The 13623-nt window shown below is 35.0% G+C and overlaps 4 protein-coding genes and 1 non-coding gene across 6 annotated transcripts; 2 read left to right on the forward strand and 3 right to left on the reverse strand.

Moving 5' to 3' along the window:
* Positions 1-723, forward strand: LOC107468680 (protein PELPK1). The gene has a single exon (XM_016088014.3). It carries the CDS (start codon positions 80-82, stop codon positions 494-496), a length of 417 nt encoding a protein of 138 aa, XP_015943500.1. The 5' UTR covers positions 1-79; the 3' UTR covers positions 497-723.
* A 1416-nt stretch (positions 724-2139) lies between these two features.
* LOC107468681 (dolichyl-diphosphooligosaccharide--protein glycosyltransferase subunit 4A) lies at positions 2140-2417 on the reverse strand. The gene has a single exon (XM_016088015.3). The coding sequence runs from the start codon at positions 2405-2407 to the stop codon at positions 2294-2296; it is 114 nt and encodes a 37-aa protein (XP_015943501.1). The 5' UTR covers positions 2408-2417; the 3' UTR covers positions 2140-2293.
* An 835-nt stretch (positions 2418-3252) lies between these two features.
* On the reverse strand, positions 3253-3324 carry TRNAH-GUG (transfer RNA histidin (anticodon GUG)). The gene has a single exon. It is a non-coding gene; the product is annotated as a tRNA-His (tRNA).
* A 795-nt stretch (positions 3325-4119) lies between these two features.
* Positions 4120-8560, forward strand: LOC107468586 (5-oxoprolinase 1). Of its 2 annotated transcripts, XM_052254960.1 has the most exons (3): positions 4120-4136; positions 4254-4346; positions 4594-8560. In XM_052254960.1, exon 3 carries the CDS (start codon positions 4636-4638, stop codon positions 8449-8451), a length of 3816 nt encoding a protein of 1271 aa, XP_052110920.1. In that variant the 5' UTR covers positions 4120-4136; positions 4254-4346; positions 4594-4635; the 3' UTR covers positions 8452-8560. The 2 variants fall into 2 exon arrangements, with proteins under 2 accessions (XP_052110920.1, XP_015943379.1); XM_016087893.3 differs by lacking the exon at positions 4120-4136 and having other exon boundaries at positions 4166-4346.
* A 493-nt stretch (positions 8561-9053) lies between these two features.
* LOC107468702 (uncharacterized) lies at positions 9054-10852 on the reverse strand. Its single transcript, XM_016088042.3, has one exon. The coding sequence runs from the start codon at positions 10525-10527 to the stop codon at positions 9286-9288; it is 1242 nt and encodes a 413-aa protein (XP_015943528.1). The 5' UTR covers positions 10528-10852; the 3' UTR covers positions 9054-9285.
* Between the last annotated feature and the right edge of the window lie 2771 nt (positions 10853-13623).

A 13623-nucleotide genomic window follows, 5' to 3' on the forward strand; every position in this document is an offset into this window, starting at 1 on the left:
CCATATTTTGGCTTCTCATCCAATCTCAAAGCAAATCAATTTACCATATATTCTCTTTTCTTCTCTCATTTCATCAGCCATGGCATCATCAGTAAGAAGATCTTTGATGACAGCATTGCTTGTTGCTGTGATCACCATGTCAAGCATGAGCATAAGCCTAGCAGCTCGCAATCTTTTGCAAACAAGTGTTCCAAATTTGCCTGGAAACATTCCCAATCTGCCAAAACCAACAGCATTGCCACCATTGCCTACAATTCCAACACTGCCTTCAATTCAGGGCAATAATGTTCCACCATTGCCAACTATTCCAACTCTTCCACAACCATCAACTACCCTGCCTCCACTTCCAAGCATAAGCATCCCTAAGATCCCAACCGTCCCACAGATGAACCTTCCCCCGTTGCCGGCCACTTCACTTCCAAACTTTCCCTCAATCCCAACAACTATGCCCTCCATTCCTTTCTTCTCCCCTCCACCTTCACCCTCTGGCAATTAAAAGCTTTCTCTTGGTGGTTTATTATGCATGCAATGGATATTATGTTAGCTTGATTTCATATACGTACGCTTGTGTGTGAGAGAGAGTTTTATGATTGATGTTATCATTATTTCTTCTTTGTAGTTTGGTGTGAGAACATTGTACTATTTATTTTCCAGTTCATGAATTTATTGGTATTGCTTGTACTTTTTTCATACATTATTTATAGATTGTGACTTATTATACAATTATGAATTATGATGTCTTCTCCTTTTAAACTTCAGTGCTGTTTGTAATTTATTATTGCGTCAATGACTTATTCATGTGTATTAGAATTTAGAGACGTCACCTACCAAATGATAACAAAATAACTAATATTTTACCAAAAATTGAAGTGTACATTTCAAATGGAAACTATATATCACCATTAATCAGCAACAAAATTGACCAGTCAAGGTTGGAATTTATGGGATTCAAAAGGTGTCATGATAATTCGAGCTTAAATCTATGCTTTCAACTAATGAGAAAGGTACAGTCCATAGATGATAAATCCAACAATTAGTTCTTGAGAACAAGACATGAATATCCACCACATATTAATCTCTTTAGCTAAAATGCATTTTAGTACTCTAAACTGCTGATTCATCATTAAGGCCGTCTCTTTAGCTAGCCTAAGTTTGGTCACTGACAGCCATTAAGGTAAATAAGCTATGAAGGAAATATAATGAACCATAAGGTTGATCAAGATTCAAGAGGCATGAATCTTGTTACTTCTGCATCTATGGAAGACATATCGATGGCTCAATTAACACAGTCACCAACATTTGATGCCATTTAAAACCAATTTCGATTAGGTATAATCTATGAACTAAGAATTTCTTAACCCGGGGACTCAAAATCCAAGGGCAAGACCTTGACTAAACTGCAAATCCCCTTGACCTTTTCAAAATAATCCTTAACACTGTCCACCTTTTCATACTAATTTACTACAATCATATACTCCAGCAATGACCTGTTCCCATTTAGTTTTCTTAGCTTTCTTCACTGGCATGTCACTTTTGAGGATTGGCAATGTCCAGGCAAGCGGGAAAATTTTGGCACCAACATTGCCTGATTTTGTAAACATTCCTGCCCTGGATTTTCTTCCTTTTGCCCCCCAGAAACAGAGTGGCCAGAATAAAGGTTGGCTCCAATTACCACACTTCCTTGAGAATAATCCGGCACCTGTATGCTCCACAGCAAAGAATGTAGCATAATATAGGCTGCATAGCAAGTATATGCAGTAAAATAAAGGTTAAACTCCAAGTCTTCTAACTATGTTTATTTGCCCCCATGCCCATTAATGGCCTTCTTAGGTAGTGTATCATACTATCATATGATTCCCTCTTTTATAGAGCATGTGTTTCATATGTATGGAAAACTCTATTACTATTGAGTAGTTATGTTTATACTCTGCTGTTACAAGCTTCAGACTTGGGGGGACTATGGTAAACGAATTCAGGTCAATCAATAATTCAGACTCTTAGTTAATCTAAACAACTCCATAGTTAATAAGCACTTTACGCTGGCATATTCATCGGTTAATCAGACAACAACTACCATTCCATGCACTATAGACCAAGAATGATGGAGCAATTTCTCGACCAGTAAACAGAGGGACACAATAAGAATCAAGCATGCTTTTAAATATTGAAAAATGTAATTGGCATAAGCCACAAAATTCTGGTTTCACCAATATTAAGTCATATAAGCTGACCTTACAGAACCAAATCAATCAAAACCTTTTTGTCTCAAACACATCAGAAAATTCAAAGTATTCTAGCTAGCTTCATATTTGGGGTCGGCCACAACCAAGTGATATGCTATAACCAAAGCAAAAATGAAAATGCCAAGAAAGTTGGCAAGGAATCCCAAGACTTCATCATCAATCATCTCTAACTTCCTGAGGTACACAAGTAACATTAAAAGGAGATAAGCACATCATCAAATACAGATGATTAACATAATCTCAAATATCATTATTGAATTAAATCCACAAACAAATATAATTCCCCATTGGCCAAGAAACTAAACACCAAAAGTGATAAAATTAACATAATTGAACTCTCTGTAAATATGATTCAAACAACTTACAACTCCATTTAACTATGATATACAAGTCATAACACTACCAAGTTTGCCCCAATATTCCAACACTACCAAATTCAAATCTCAAAAACCTTGCCCCAATATCATTTTCACATTCACATTGCTTTTAAATATACAATCCAAATGCATCAGCTAAATTTTTAATCATGTATGAAAATAAATATGGGTCGTTGGATGTTAAATCCAAACAGAGCATTCAAAGCGTAAGGCGACTGAAACTAAACAGAAAGGGGAAAAATAAACATAAAAATAAAAAGATTTCAAAATCACATATCGTTGACAATCACAACGAACCAAAATGAAATCTCGTTCCTGCGATGCTTTTTCTAAAGGGGAAAAATTCAGCACTTCAATTGAGGGATAAACGACGAAAAATTCAATACCGAAACACAGGAATAACGAAATTAAAATAGAAAAGATGAGAATTTTGACCTTCTTGTGACGGTGAAGCAGTGGAGATGAGATGCTTTGTTTTGTAAATTTAGGATCGGAATTTGATATCAAACAATTACAAGTTTAAAACTCGCTCTAGCTGGTTCAGGGGTTGACCTTGACCTGAAATAAGGCGAGTTGTTAAACGCCGTCGTTTTCACATCGGCTTTCAAAACGTTACAATTAAAACAGAAATTTGTGGCTGCTGGGATTCGAGCCCAGGTCTCCACGGCCACAACGTGGAATTCTTACCACTAAACTACAGCCACTTTGTGCTACGTTTTTCAACAATTAAAAGAAGAATCGGATTCTATTTACTACCCTCTCATATCTGATTTTTTTATTTTATGCAAACATTGTAGAAACTAGAAACGACATTCAAGGATAAGATATAGAATTGTGATTGTGATTGTGATTGTGACTGGGGTGGGACACCAATGTTTTGTTTTGGTTCAATAATTTCAGCATAATAAATCATTTTGGCTAAGGGTCTTAAATTAATCATAATTATATATGTGTACGTGTCACTTTGTCTGCATGTATTATAATGAAAAAATTATTTTAAAAGACGTTAAGAGGATTTAATTATTATAAAAAAATGTAATGTTATTAAATTTTTTATAATATTTAAAGAAGAGAATAAAATCTTTTTATAAGGAAATAAATATATTTTTAATTATTTTTTTATTTATTTGTTATAATCTTTAATAAACACTGTTTGATTCTCAAAGTTATATAGATATGTATGAGTATTTATTTGAGATTAATTTGTTAATTAATTTAAAAAAATTATTTTAAAAGATCGTTAGAAAGATTTAATTATTAAAAAGAATCTTTAATATTAAAATTATTAACCACAACCAAATCTTTTTATAAAGAGACAAATATATCTTTAATTATTTTTTATTTATTTTTTATAATTTTTATATTAAAAATTTTTATTTTTTCTAAAATTTTAGTAATTCTTATTATTTATTTATTTATTTATTTTTTACTTGTGCTAGTTGCTGTTTTTTATTATATTTCACGTAAGGACCTATTTCTTTTCCTCTCTCAGTTTGTTGTCGTTATCCAGTATTAGGTAACATTCTAGTTTAGTTTCTTTTCCAAATCAGCTCCTTTGTTTTTCTCTAGAAAAACTTTATCATGATTGAGTAGTGAGACAATCTAAACTGATCCAAAGTGATTCTCTTTTCAGCTATTGTGGCTTGGTGATGACCTTTTGAACTCTTTATGATTTTCTAGCTTACAAGTGGGATTTGGATTTTTCACCTGCTGTGCTTCTTTTCAGGTATTTTGTCTTAACAAAATAGTTCATTACTAATTCATTGCTCATTATACTGCATTTTCTTGTATGTTTGGATTCTAGAATTTGATATAGTGCTGACTAACATATTGTCTGAGTTTGTCATGTGATTAAAATTCTGAGTTCATATTGATGATCCACTGTGTTTTTCCAAGTTTTGCAACTTTGGCTAGTTCTTGTAGTTATTATGGATTGTTATAGTGAGATAGATATCTCTTATCTTGTTTTTCAGGCTCTGTACCAGAACTATTTTCTTGCAACTTTGTGACAAGAAATGGGAAGTTGCAATGAGGGAAAAATAAGGTTCTGCATTGACAGAGGTGGCACCTTCACTGATATTTATGCTGAAATTCCTGGACAAGCCAATGGCAAAGTGCTAAAGCTTCTCTCAGTTGATCCAGCCAACTATGATGATGCTCCGGTTGAAGGAATTAGGAGGATCCTTGAAGAATACACCGGGGAAAGAATTCCTCGAAACTTGAAAATTCCTACTGATAAGATAGAGTGGATTCGGATGGGGACAACTGTGGCAACAAATGCACTTTTAGAGAGAAAAGGAGAAAGAATTGCTGTGTGTGTGACTCGTGGCTTTCGCGACCTTCTTTACATTGGCAAGCAGGCTCGTCCTAACATATTCGACCTTACTGTCAAAAAACCATCAAATCTTTATGAGGAGGTGGTAGAGATAGATGAAAGAATTGAGCTGATCCATGAGAAGGAGGAAGAATACACAAAGCAATCTTATTCTGCAAATTTAATTAAGGGAATTTCAGGTGATCTTGTTAGAGTTGTGAATCAGCCTAAGGAAGAAGAACTGAAACCTTTGTTGAAAGGCTTGTTGGAGAAAGGGATAAACAGTTTGGCTGTTGTGTTTATGCATTCCTACACTTATCCTCAACATGAAGTGATTGTTGGTAAGCTGGCTGAGAGCCTCGGATTCAGACATGTTTCTTTGTCATCAGCTTTGAGTCCGATGGTTCGAGCAGTTCCTAGAGGCCTAACAGCTACTGTGGATGCTTATTTGAGTCCAGTCATTAAAGAGTACTTGTCAGGGTTCATCTTAAAATTTGATGAGACTCATGGGAAGGTGAATGTTCTGTTTATGCAATCAGATGGAGGCCTAGCACCAGAAAATCGATTCTCTGGTCACAAAGCAGTTCTATCTGGCCCTGCTGGTGGCGTTGTTGGTTACTCCCAAACACTTTTTGGGATTGAAACAAGCAAGCCCTTGATTGGATTTGATATGGGAGGCACTTCTACTGATGTGAGCCGTTACGCTGGACAATATGAACAGGTTCTTGAAACTCAGATTGCTGGAGTTATAATACAAGCACCTCAACTTGACATAAACACTGTTGCTGCTGGTGGTGGATCTAAGTTGAAGTTTCAGTTTGGTACTTTTCGCGTAGGGCCAGAATCCGTTGGTGCTCAACCTGGTCCTGTTTGCTATAGGAAGGGTGGAGAATTGGCAGTTACAGATGCCAATTTGATCTTAGGATATATTATCCCTGATCATTTTCCTTGCATTTTTGGTCCAAAAGAGGATCAGCCTCTAGACATCAATGCAACTAGAGAGGAATTTCGGAAGCTTGCGAACCAAGTAAATTCCTACAGAAGAAACCAGGATCCAGCTGCAACAGACATGACTATTGAAGAGATTGCACAAGGATTTGTGGACGTTGCGAACGAAACAATGTGTCGTCCAATACGGCAATTGACTGAGATGAAAGGCCATGAGACAAGGAACCATGCTCTTGCTTGCTTCGGTGGTGCTGGACCCCAGCATGCTTGTGCCATTGCCAGGGCACTGGGCATGAATGAGATACTTATTCACAAGTTTTGTGGGATCTTAAGTGCATATGGAATGGGACTAGCTGATGTTGTTGAAGAGGTACAAGAGCCATATTCTGCTGTATATGGTTCTGATTCTCTCCTTGAAGTGTCCCAAAGAGAATCCTTGCTGATAAAAGAGGTCAAGCAGAAGTTGAAAGAACAAGGATTCAAGGAGGATAACATAGTGACACAAACATATTTGAATTTGAGGTACGAAGGGACAGACACCTCAATCATGGTTAAACAAGAATTTGAAGGTGGAAATGCAAGTGACTATGCTGCAGAATTTTCGACGCAGTTCAGGCACGAGTATGGATTTGATCTACAGAACAGGAATATCCTCATCTCTGATGTTAGAGTCCGCGGGATAGGAGTTACCAACATATTGAAGCCACAGCCTCAGGCACCTGCTTCTGGAAATCCTGAAATTGAAGGTAATTACCCGGTTTACTTTGGAAGCTGGCATGATTCACCTCTCTACAAACTTGAAAATCTTGGCTATGGACATGTTATTCAAGGACCTGCAATCATCATGAATGGAAATAGTACAGTCATAGTAGAACCAAACTGCAGAGCTACAATTACCAAATATGGTAACATCAAAATTGAAATTGAAGCCCCTCTAAGCACTGCGAAAGTGGCAGAGAAAGCTGCAGATGTAGTTCAACTCTCAATTTTCAATCATAGATTCATGGGAATAGCTGAGCAGATGGGAAGAACACTGCAAAGAACTTCCATATCAACAAATATAAAGGAAAGATTGGATTTCTCTTGTGCCCTTTTTGGACCTGATGGAGGACTAGTTGCCAATGCTCCTCATATACCTGCACATCTCGGAGCTATGTCCACAACAGTTAGTTGGCATCTAGAATACTGGGGCGAAAATTTGAATGAAGGAGACGTGTTGCTGACCAACCATCCCTGTGCTGGAGGTAGCCATCTCCCTGACATGACTGTGATCACACCTATTTTCCACAATGGGAAGCTTGTGTTCTTTGTGGCGAACAGAGGGCATCATGCAGAAATTGGGGGCATCACTCCTGGCAGCATGCCTCCTTTGTCAAAGTTTATATGGGAAGAAGGTGCTACAATCTTAGCATTCAAGCTTGTGGAAAAAGGAGTTTTCCAAGAAGAAGGAATTGTTAAGCTACTCCAGTTCCCATCGGCTGATGAAGCGCCATATAAGATCCCTGGAACTCGCAGGATTCAAGACAACTTGTCCGATCTAAGAGCGCAGATAGCTGCAAACCAAAGAGGAATAAACCTTGTTGGCGAGCTTATTGAGCAGTATGGTCTTGAGACTGTTCAAGATTACATGAATTATGTAAGACTCAATGCAGAAGAGGCAGTGAGGGAAATGCTCAAGTCAATTGTCCCTAGAATTAAGTCTCAGACAGCCATACCTGGTGGTGAGAATAGTAATATTCTGACAGTTGAAGAAGAGGACTACATGGACGATGGTTCTGTTATTCATTTGAAACTTACCATTGATTCTGATAAAGGAGAAGCAGTTTTTGATTTTAGTGGAACAAGTGAGGAAGTTTATGGCAACTGGAATGTTCCAAAAGCTGTGACAGCTGCAGCCGTAATATATAGCCTCCGCTGCTTGGTGGATGCTGATATTCCTCTCAACCAAGGCTGTCTAGCACCAGTGAAGATTCACATTCCACCAGGATCATTCCTCTCTCCGAGTGACAAGGCTGCAGTGGTTTCTGGCAATGTTCTAACATCACAGCGAGTAACTGATGTTATACTAACTGCATTTCAAGCATGTGCTTGTTCACAAGGCTGCATGAGTAACCTCACTTTTGGTGATGATACTTTTGGTTACTATGAAACAATTGGAGGCGGTGCCGGGGCTGGGCCAACATGGGATGGAACCAGTGGTGTTCATGTTCACATGACAAACACTCAAATCACTGATGTGGAGATTCTTGAGCAAAGGTATGCTGTGATTGTGCACAAATTTGGAATAAGAGAGAATAGTGGTGGAGATGGATACCACAAAGGAGGTAATGGAATTGTTAGAGAAATAGAGTTCAAGTGTCCAGTTACATTGAGCATTCTCTCTGAGAGGCGTGTTCATGCACCAAGAGGATTGAAAGGTGGGAAAAATGGAGCTCGTGGAGCCAATTTTCTTATCAGGAAAGATAATAGAAAGATTTATATTGGTGGAAAGAACACAGTTCAAGCACAAGCAGGGGACATCATTCAGATTTTAACTCCTGGTGGTGGTGGATGGGGTTTTCCTAAGTGATTATTATTATTATTTACTTGCATTTTACTATGTTATTTTGTATGAATGAATATTTGTGTTGTGTTTTAAATACCTTGGTATGGTCTATGCTATCAATAAATCTTGTCTAGCATGGATGATTGTTGATTTCTTGAGGAACGTTTTTTGCAAAAATTAGAGGGAAACAAATCCTGAAGTTATATATCTTTAGGGGACCCCAAATACTAATTTAACTTATTTTTTAACTATACACAACTTCAAAGTTTTGCCCTATAAACTTGGAATCGTTTTGAATTCCTCTCTGGCTTGACAAGAACAAAATAAGTTCTTCTCAATTCCACTTTTTGGCCATCGGTGCAGTTTCTGCTGTCAACAAAATCTCAAAATCAAAATGCTGGACATTGTTAAAAAATATAAAAATAATTTCTAGCTCATCCTAATACTTTTTAAACATTTTAAGAATGAAAATTTTGATATATATATCACTAGAGATCTGCATTGTATACTAGCATATTAATCAAATTAAAAAAAAATAATCTTCTTAGCCTTTCTGCTAAACCAAGGCAATTATATAATGGCATCACAAGCTTACTACAGCTCCATTGAACAGGACAACAAAAGAATCAAGGAAAACAAGCCTTTATTCTTTATTTATAGTACGATCACATCACAATGACAGAGTACAACATGCACCATTCTTGGCGTTCCTTATTGACAATTCCAAAATACAGAAAGAAACTAGAAAGAGGACAATCATCAAATCATAATATAACACTGGAGAGTGGTGACCATTCAGCGAAACACAAAAGACTACGCACCTTAATAACTAAGTTCTCCATTCAATTCAATTCAAATTCAACCCCACCATTGGTGAACTGCAACACCTTCATCTCTCAGCCTTCCATACAAGGCTAAGCACTCCCAATATGCTCTTCGTCTTCGACTACTCTTTCTCTTCCCCTTCTGCCACCACTCATTCTTACACTCCAAGAAGAGTTCATCCACCAAGCACACTGTCCTTTTCTTTATCATCTCCTCCACCACCTCTGCTTCTGCCTTCATCACAACATACTCTTCCTCCTTCACATGCTTAGACAACCAAGCAGAAGCATCATCAGCATTGATACTACGAGTCTCGAATTCTGTGTTCTTCTTGGGGTAGTTATGTTCAAACCATTGTATTACACCCTTGTTTTCCTCAGCCAAGCCTACTTCAATGAATAGTCTTCTACTATAGCCTTCAAGAGGATCACCCGACAAGTCAGGTAGGTACTTGAAACTCTTTCTATACTCCAATTTGGTGTCAACCTCTCTAGGTGGCTCAAGGAGCACATCTTCAAGACCTTCCAACACCATTTTCTTTTCTTCATTTCCAAATTTGCAAAGCTTCCTCTTTTTGGAAGAAGATGAATCATCAGCCAACTTAATAGTGGCCGGGCTGGTCTTCCTCAATGCAACAATGATGCAATCATATCTCCTAAGGTACACAATTCTATAATTGGATTGTTCTCTGAAAGCTGCATTCAAGGGTTGAGCAGCCAATGGAAGAGCCACAATGCCACCAACTTTCAGAATTCTATCGACAAACTCGGCGTCTTCGGAAGAAGTGAACACAAAGTCATAGGACTCATCAGGGAACAAGCCTTTCTTCATTTCCAAATCAGAGTCCATGACCACATCAACCTCATTGTTATTGAGGATAGCAACACTTCCAAATCCAAATCCAAACCCAAATCCGCCATGGAAAGAGCTCAAAAGCAGAGCCTTATCATCCTTCTTGAATAGACCTTCTTCAGCCAAATCATGAACAACCGAATTCAGCAGCCCCGCATTGAGATAACCAGAATAGGTTCTGGTACCGGATACAGAAAACAACGAGCTTGAACTCGAACTCGAAGAAGGGAATCCCGTAAGAATGGTTCCCAAGAAAGGCAAAGACACAATAACAATAGCTAAAAACAAGGATCGTGACAAAATGCGCAAAACCTGAGCCTCTGGGATCCGAATGACAAGAACAGCATCGGGATTGAAAGCAATAGTTCCACCATGAAAATGCATCCCTTTCCTCTTACCCTTACACACCTTACCGAGCTCCATTGAGACGCAGAAAAAAGGAATGTGATTGTGAAAACGAGAGAGGAAGAAAGAAATTCTGAAATCCCCAAATTAAGAAATTAAAGGTGGGAACTTTGTAGTTTCTAGCGAGTGCAGAACCTGGAAGCGGTGTGGTTTCCACCCACAAGAGTTACACGATTGCTTAGAATTCTGCAGCAGAGGAGCAACAAGAGCATGATCCTCTGGACCTCCATTGGCTCCGCTCAGATCGGTGGCGTGATTAAGCAAGTTGCTGTCATCTGAGAACACGTGGCGCACACGAGGAACGAGATTAGAGAAGACGAAAATGATTGAAGTTTTTTGCGAGCGAGAGTTGTTGAATTGAAACTTGAAATCTATGTTTAGAAATTTCATGGCGTGTGAGTGCAGTGTTTCCCTTTTTTTACTTTTACCAGACTCTGACGCTGGTTCCCTTATTTTTAGCATTTTCATGACTCTTGCTGTTATCGCCTTTGCCAATTTTATAACAATTCTCTCTTATTATTCAATTATGTTTTTTTATTTTTTAAACAATAAATTTGAGAATGAGTTATTTTTGGCTAATTTTTTTTATATTGATTAAATATATGTGTAATACATTGTTATTAAAAGATTAGGTGTTTTTCTTTGATATGAAATTTTTTTATTGGTATTATTCAAATTGGAGAGTCCGATTTGTTTGAAAAAAAATAAACTACAAATCAGGAGCTGATTTGTATTTTTTATGTTTTTTATTTTTAAAAATAAAAATCGAACAGTCCGATTTTAATATTATAAATTTTTTTATTTTCGAAAACATAAATTAGGCCGTCCAATTAGTTTTGTTTTCTTTTTTTTTTCTAAAATCAAAACGGATCCTTCGATTAGGTTTTTTATTTTTTTTATTTTTTTCTAAAATCAAAACTGACGTTCCTAATTCTATTAAAATACTCCTGACATCACATGCATGGAAAGCATCCTTCTTCTCCATAATGTTATATCACCCCACCTTCTTCTTCATATCAAAAATAAAAAGTGGTTATTTTTCTAGTGTGATAATTAATGTTTGTGTTTATTTTTAGACACAGAATATTGAGATAAAAATATAGAAATACAAAACTATTAAGAGATTAAATTAGTATATTTTGTATTTTTTAATAAAAAAATATTAATAAAAGATATAATTTATTTTTTATTTTTATTATTTTTATCAAATTCTTATAATTATATTTTTTTAATATTTTTTGTATAGAAAAATGAGAATAAATAGACTTTTATAATTTCTTTTAGTTTATCGTTCAACAAAATATAATAATACTAATTTTATATATCTCTCATTTTTTTATTTTGTTTTCAATTTTCTATTTTGTCTTGTTCTTAGAACCAAATAAATAGTTTGTGAGTTTTTTATATAAATTTTTTTTATACTAACAAGGAACAACATATGAAAATTAAATGCATTTTGTTAATATTTTATTTTGTTTGGAAAATGTTAATGTGTTAAAAAAATTAAAATGAAATTGAAGTGTAACAAAAAATTTTGGCCCTTTATTATTTAATAAAATTAGAATATGATGATGTGATCTTTGTCCAAATAAAATTGAAATGTTATAGTTAATTCATTTGGTTCTATTTGAGAACATTGAAGGACAAAAATGCTAAGTATATATATATATCTTAAAATTATTTGTGATACTGCGGTATAGTAATTATATCAAGAAAAAAAATAGACTTTTTTATTTATGAATATTTTTTAAATTTATTTGGTGTCAATATTTTATGAATTTTTATAACGGCCTTTTTAACAATGATCTCTTAAATGTAGTTGTTATTATTATAGTTTCTACATCACATTGATATAGATATCATAGATTAATAATTAAATAATATTATTTTTTATGACATTTTAGTGATAATGAATAAAATTATCTTTTAATTTATATTTTTCTTTTGTTTTTTATATTTTTATTTATTATATACATTTTTAATAATATTTTATTATTATGATTAATAAAAATATTATAAGACGTTGACTTTTAAAAAATATTAAACATATTCATAGAGACTTTTTAAAATTTTAAAAAAATTTTAAGATTGAGATTTTTTAAATTTTTTCGAAAACTCTTTTATATTTTATCTTAGGGATTGATTTATTTAGCTTGCGTATGAAAACAATAAACATTATAGATTATCTTGTATATTTTAAAATTTGAGGGCTAAAGCTAGGGGTGGCAATGGAGCAGATATGAGCGGATTTTTGCTCTACTTGACCCCAGCTTGTCCTACAATAATTCGCATAAAACCCACCCCCACTCCTAACTGCAGGTAGTAAAAAATTGAACTCTAATCCGCTTTTGCGGGTACCTGTCCCCACCCCTATCCACTCATATAATTATTAAAATTTAATAAATAAAATTAAAATTTAAAATTTACATAACCATCATCACATACATAATATAAATTAAAGTAAAATTTTAGATATGATACAATATTATTAATCATTTTACTAATTATTTTACATATATTACACATATTATATATTAAAATTATATATATTAGGGCGATAGGGGCAGATATTATCTAAATCCGGTCGCACTCCGTCCCGCTCAAGAATCCGTCCTGAGCGAATAAGGCCCGTCCTGAGTGAGTAGGGCCCGCCCTGAGCGAGTAGGGACGGGGTGGGTACCCGCAGATTCGGGTAGTGTTGCTATCCCTAACTAAAGGAGGACGGATGTATGTATGTATGATTGTGGGGGACAAGCGCTCTCACTACAATTTAAAATTTTTTAGAGTAATATATGATAATAATATTTATTTACTCCCATTAAATTTTTGAATTTGACCCTACACTAATTTTTTATTCAATTTTTAGTACTTAATAGTCAATTTAAGAATTTCATTTTAGATGTCTATTGTAATGATTATTTCTCAATTTAAATGAAATTTGTATTTTTTTTTTGAAATTACTCGAATTTAAAAGAGTATTATTTATCTTTTTTTATATTAGTTTTAATTTTTTTCGTAACAACTGCATTAATTGAAGGAATTTTCTCAATCATAAATTTCAATAAAAATTAACTTCTAATTATATAAGAATTGAAAAATAAATTTTTAAATAAT

The sequence above is a fragment of the Arachis duranensis genome, chromosome 10 (genome assembly GCF_000817695.3).
Source record: "Arachis duranensis cultivar V14167 chromosome 10, aradu.V14167.gnm2.J7QH, whole genome shotgun sequence".
NCBI lineage: Eukaryota > Viridiplantae > Streptophyta > Magnoliopsida > Fabales > Fabaceae > Arachis > Arachis duranensis.

What these genes read in the sequence shown, in the direction of transcription:
- LOC107468586 (XM_052254960.1), top strand. Translation starts at nt 4,636, where the DNA reads ATGGGAAGTTGCAATGAGGGAAAAATAAGGTTCTGCATTGACAGAGGT.
- LOC107468680 (XM_016088014.3), top strand. Translation starts at nt 80, where the DNA reads ATGGCATCATCAGTAAGAAGATCTTTGATGACAGCATTGCTTGTTGCT.
- LOC107468702 (XM_016088042.3), bottom strand. Translation starts at nt 10,527, where the DNA reads ATGGAGCTCGGTAAGGTGTGTAAGGGTAAGAGGAAAGGGATGCATTTT.
- LOC107468681 (XM_016088015.3), bottom strand. Translation starts at nt 2,407, where the DNA reads ATGATTGATGATGAAGTCTTGGGATTCCTTGCCAACTTTCTTGGCATT.